The 6,347-nt window shown below is 44.7% G+C and overlaps 1 protein-coding gene across 1 annotated transcript in view; it reads left to right on the forward strand.

Moving 5' to 3' along the window:
• cdh4 (cadherin 4, type 1, R-cadherin (retinal)) overlaps positions 1-5,383 on the forward strand; it is a gene marked incomplete at its 5' end in the record, with an annotated part of 377,532 nt that extends 372,149 nt beyond the window's left edge. Inside the window, one exon of the mRNA XM_063216672.1 lies at positions 5,177-5,383. Coding sequence (XP_063072742.1) covers positions 5,177-5,383 — 207 coding nt within the window. The remainder of the gene's footprint in view (positions 1-5,176) is intronic.
• Between the last annotated feature and the right edge of the window lie 964 nt (positions 5,384-6,347).

Below are 6,347 nucleotides of genomic sequence, written 5' to 3' on the forward strand. Positions count from 1 at the left end.
CCGGATGATTTTGAACCAGGGCCTCCAGGGTACAAATACTACATCAAAGGGCCAGGCTAATTGTCATAGCATTCAGTGGACACCCATAACCCTCGTGATGGTCACTCTACCAGGAAGTGAACCTATAGGCTTCACATACATTGTCATCACATAATGCCTTGCAATCCATGCTTGGCTAAAGCACCCTTCAAGACACCTAATCTAACATTGCTCCAAGGACTGTAACCAATACCCTCTATACCTACCATTACTCATTAATGTACACAAGCACCAGGGCTGTCACACATGGGGGTAAAGCGTGACTGAGTTACCAACACAGTAGCCAGGCTGTGCCCTCCTAGTGACGCAACACCTTCAGCATTGCTACTAGTCGGGTCAAGAGCAATGCAAATACTTTCTGAGCTCCTGAAAAATCGGTAAGTCCTACCACTTTGTCGGGAAGCAAACCAAGGGAGGCGGGTCAACCATGCCGTTTGGGAAATGTTAATTGTTATGCTCTTGGTCAGACCAAATCGAAGAGATTTGAAAGTCGATGATAATCAGGACACCCACACAGTGCCTGATTTATGTAGATACTATATGGCTGGGGGGGGGGTCCATTGGAGCTGATTGTACATAGGGCCCACAATTAGCTGCTACATTAGCTGCTGTGCTGACAAGCACAGTCAGGAGTGCGCATAAATAGGTCTTGTGAAAATTGGGCCCACAAGAAGTGTTACGAAACACCTCTAGACAGTTATGAGTAACGTTCCTCTGTGTAATGCTGTGGGTTATTTAGCTCTAATGGTTTTTGTTGTGACTAGGTGGTAAAACAAGACTCAGAGCATGCTCAGAGCACCCGTGTTGACTGTATGTATTATTGATGGTGTACAGCTTTAAAATTACATGATGTTGTTGAGTGTGCTCTTGCAAAAAAAAAATGTGGAGGGTGAGTGAATTATGATTTTGTCCCACAAAAAAAAAGCTGAGATGAAATCCTGTGCATTAGATACACGCTATCCTGAATCTTAAACAGACACTCTCCAGCAAAGACACACACACACACACACACACACACACACACACACACACACACACACACACACACACACACACACACACACACACACACACACACACACACACACACACACACACTAATTCTCTGCAAATAGTAATGATCCATATATATGTCTATATATGCTTGTGTGTGTGTGTCTGTGTGTGTGTGTGTGTGTGTGTGTGTGTGTGTGTGTGTGGGCATATGAGCATGTGAGCTTATGTGCGTATGTGCATACGTGCTTGTATATTTGAGTCTGTGTGCATGTGTGAGTGTGTGCGTGCGTGCGTGCGTGCGTGCGTGCGTGCGTGCGTATCCATGTGGTGGTGCTTGTGTGCATGAAACTAGAACATAGCCGTGGGGACAGATTAGCTCCACACATTAATCTCTCCGTTAGCAGCGCTCTGCTGTCAGTGCCTTAACCAACACAGCAGTGTCCAACAGATGCTCCGCATTATAGCGCATCTAGATCAGCTAATTCACTCAGCCTGCCGAGGCGTCTTTTGGTCCATCCCTGGCTTTAAAGCAACATTAAGAAGTTTTATTTTCAGCCTCAAGATAATGTCTCCGGAAAAAAAACCCACATCTTTCAGTGGTTCATCAGCAGTGTGAAAAGCACCCCTGAGTGAATTTTGTCTTCTGTGGTCTATATCCTAAGCAAAAAGCCAGTCTGGAGAAGTTGAACTGTGTCGAACTGTGTCTCTGTAGTTCTCTATTCTCTATATACTGACAACTCCGCTTCCAAATAACTTCATAAATAATTTCACACCAAAATATTCACGTGGCCCATTGACAGTCAACTGAGTATTTCAAGAGCTGTGACCATAATCATAAATGTAACTATACCAACCAAACCAATCATCAAAATGCAACCAAGAGCTGTGACTATAACCATAACTGTAACCATATTTTTTGACCATAAATACAATATGGTGTAGGATAATTAGTCATACGTATAAGACAGTCATTTTGTTGTAGAGCACTTGTACTTGTACTTGAATAGCACATTTCTTGTTAAGTTATAGCCCTGTATATAACTCCGTTATAACAACTTGACATATAATAATGGCAGAGACCCGTCGCTAGTTAACTGTTTACTGCAAGCCTAGAACGGAGGTGGTTTAAAATGGGTCCGTGCAACATATACAATATCTCAACATTCTATTACAGAACATTTCTTACAAAGGATGTAGCTGTAAAGTGTTCCAACAGTTTGGCAAAGGAGCACTAGACAGAGCTCAACTGCATATATACTGTTGCACGCTTCGTTATAGACCAGTAGAGCTAGAGAGAGCTGTGCTATGGAGAGCTCCTATAATGTCCCCTGTGGTTCCCAGGGGAGCTCAACACAACTCAAGGCTGGTTCAGGGAGAGCCTCTGTGTTCAAAATACACCAAGCTATAGCAAGGCAATACCAACCAAGCAATGAAATGTGAAATACCCCTAGCATGTAACGTGCTGTACTGCTTACGCCATCTTTTGAAGATGTAAAAACAGCACAAAAAAAAGAAATCAGAGAAGAGAATTGTGTGTACTTCTGACCTCCAAATGTGTGAGAGCAAACAAAAAAAACCACACGTCGCGAGAGGCGCCCTCCGCCGCCTGCATGAGCACCCTGGAGTTATCATATTCTGATATTTCCTGTCAGGCTCTTATCGTGGGGAGTACACACGCAGAGGCAACAAAAGTAAACACCCAGGTTCATGCGTTGCATCTCAAGTGTGTGTGTGTGTGTGTGTGTGTGTGTGTGTGTGTGTGTGTGTGTGTGTGTGTGTGTGTGTGGGTGGGTGTAAAGCGCGTCCGTGTTCCATCTTCAGCCCTGGGGTTTCACAGAGGAAAATAAGGTCCCACAAGCCAAATAAACAGTTGAGGCAAATATTTTACTATGTTAATATGTGACAATATGTCACATTCACAGTGTGTTACTATTGTGTCGTGGTGTGCGTGTACGTGTGTGTGTGTGTGAGAGAGAGAAAGAGAGAGAGAGAGAGAGCGAGCGAGTGTGCGAGCGAGAGAGAGAGAGAGAGAGAGAGAGAGAGAGAGAGAGAGAGTTTTATTTCATTTCATTTTATTTGTTTGTTTTACCAGCATGAGGGGCGGACTATACATTAGGCAAACCTAGGCAATGGCCTAGGGCCCAGACCAAATCTGTCCTCCATAGAGGTCCCTACTGTCAGACCAGTAGAGCTAAACACATAAAAAATAGTCTGGATCTTAATTCGTCACTTACGTAAAGTAATCGAAGATATGTGATAAAACACTAAAATAGCACCAAAACATAGAATTTCATGGCTATATAATGACTTTTGAGGGCCCCATGTTTATATTTTGCCTAGGGTCCAAAATGGCTAGATCTGGCCCTGACCAGCATAGTCATATTGAGATAGTAGTCTCTCAAGAAAGGCAGCAGGCTGTAAGAACCATGCTATAAACAACATGATGAAAACTATAAAACACACAAAAACAAAAGCACAGGAAGCATCCGTATGTGATAAAATACGAACCCATAAGAACAAATAAGAGCCCCTGGCTACTACGCAGAACACATGTAAAAAGCAAGGTTTTGGCCTATCGTTTATACTTAAATGGAGTTTTAGAAATCTCCTTTAATAAAAAAATATATTCCTTTTAGAGCATGTCACAGGGGTCAAGTAATTTGTTTTAGCTAATTTTGGGTTAACAATTGCCCGTGACCAGGCAACACCATTGATGGACAAGAATGTGGCAGGCAGAGGAATGATCACAGACACAAGGATATGGTTTCACATTTATTCACTATAAATACAATTAATATTAAAACCTTTGAGAGTCCAAGTCCACAGTCTAGACTAGCCTACCCCATCCCCTGAGTCTCAATGTCCTTTCATCAGTCCCACTGTCTGCCACCAGCCAGTAGGAATGGTCTCCTGCAACCACTTCTCCCAACCACAGGATCCCGCCTTCAGCCATCATACTTCAACCAGGAGTTTGCAGGCTCTCGGTTAACACAATCGATAGTTCGGATAGCCAACACCAGGAACGCTCAGGGCCAACAGCAGGTACAGCAGCGTAGACACAGGGCATGCAGTGAGCAGGGGCACAAGCAGTCAGCTGAGGAACATCACCGCCATGGTGACACTGCAGTCCAACCAGTGGGAGGGCAGCAAGCGTAGCGAGCGAACCCTGTTCAGTCACACCGGATCTGCAACAACGAAAGGAACTCGGCAGTTGGGGGTCCAAGCAGCACAGCCAAACATGAAATTAGTGCAATGGGCTCGTAGCCACTTACTTCAGCCGGGCACAGACAAAGTCCATGGCCCAGAGTCGTGGTGAGCACCTAACCTCCATAACAGCAGCCAGGATCCTGGACAGGCTTCTCCGTAGCCTCTTCATGGGCGCAGACAAAGTCAATCAACCCGCAATGTCCAGTCTTCGTCCATCCGCTGCCGCTGTGGCTTCCCCCTCTGCTGAGCTCGATCTGCCTGCCTGCTCCTGCAACTCTCTGTCTGGCCTCCCAGTCACCACCTGTCTTGACATTTAAATAGAGGTGCAGTAACGCAACACACCTGTACCACACTAAATGGCCTACTCACCAGATTGGTGGAAAGTTAATTGGTTCATTGTCCACCATTATCAGAATGACACTGGGAAGCACTGGGAGTTAACAAAAGGACACAAATTGAGAATCAATGTAAAATCAAAACACAGCAACAAAAAAAGAAGTGGATTAACACAACGCAGCAAAGTAAATCAAATGCAAAATAAGACACAGGTGACATCACACTTGCCACAATTTAAAAAAAAAATATCTGCATATGAAGAGTTCAGATGCAAAACCCCCTAACTCCATTTCTGAAGACCTGCACTTCTATATTTTTAGAGAACCCCGTTGTTGGTTTGGTTTACATTAATGTACTTGATAATACATATAAATAGTTATATTACATAAATAAAATAAAAAATGTGCAATTTTGAGAGCTTTATATTAAATAAAAAATGAATTAAGATTATTTTCTGAAAAGGCACTTAGGGGGTTTTGCATCTGAACTCTTCATATGTAGAGTAGTAGTAGAGTAGAGTAACTCTTAACACTTATTCAGATTTGTAAAAAATATCTGCATATGTGTAAATAGCATCTTGTCTTGTCACCTCCCACAGGGCCTACGTGCAGCGGACAACGACCCCACGGCCCCTCCGTACGACTCGCTGCTGGTGTTCGACTACGAAGGCAGCGGCTCCACTGCCGGCTCCGTCAGTTCTCTGGACTCCTCCAGCACCGGGGAGCAGGACTACGACTACCTCAACGACTGGGGCCCGCGCTTCAAGAAGCTCGCCGACCTGTACGCCGGCGGAGAAGAGGACTGAGTGGTCAAGCCATGATGCTAGCCTGGCCTGGCCTAGCCTCGTCCACCAATTACACAAAAACCTATCCCTGTATGCTAAAAACACAACATAACATAACACACGACACAAACACAGCCTTCAAGAAGCTGGCTAACTTTTACGCCAGTGGAGAGGACTGAGGAGGTTAGCCACGATCCTAGCTTGGCCTAGCCTAGCCAACCACTCGCACAAACTTAGCCCTCCAACATAAAACACCACACAATGTAACATAACACACAACACAACACAGCCCACACTTCAAGGAAGTGGGTAAGCTTTTACACCAGTGGAGAGGAGGACTGAGGGGCTTGCCATGATCCCAGCCTATCCCACCAACCTCACAAATCTACAGTAGCCCACCATGCTAAACAACAACACAAACCAACATAACACAACACAATACAATGTAGACACAACACACTGGCGGGGAGGAGGACTGTGGGCTAGCCCTCCCAGCCTTATCCACCAACCACACAAACCTAGCCCTCGATGCTAAATCTCGCACACACAACACAACAAGACAACATTACACAATCCAATGCAGAACACACACACACACACACACACACACACACACACACACATACACCCGCTCCAGCCTGGAGGAGACAAGAGGAGGAAGAGAGGCAGGACAGGGAGGGTGGAGTAAAGAGGAGGAGCAGAGTGGAGATGTTTGGGTTTTTGACACCACCGTGAGGGAAAACGTGAAAACAACCGCTAGCTAGCATCACTGCTAGAACTAGCTACTGTGGTAGCTAATGTACAGTGTGTTGTTATACTGAGATATTGTTCATATTTGGATGTTTTTTGTCTTTTGTTGAGCAGATTTTCTCAACTGCAGAGCTGATGGCAGCAAAGTGATGATGATGCTTGATGAGTTTTTGTTTACATTTTTGCTTTTTTTACATGTCGCTTTTGTTATGTTATTTTGAAGCTTTTGGTACAT

Source organism: Engraulis encrasicolus, chromosome 14 (genome assembly GCF_034702125.1).
Source record: "Engraulis encrasicolus isolate BLACKSEA-1 chromosome 14, IST_EnEncr_1.0, whole genome shotgun sequence".
In the NCBI taxonomy this organism is placed as follows: domain Eukaryota; kingdom Metazoa; phylum Chordata; class Actinopteri; order Clupeiformes; family Engraulidae; genus Engraulis; species Engraulis encrasicolus.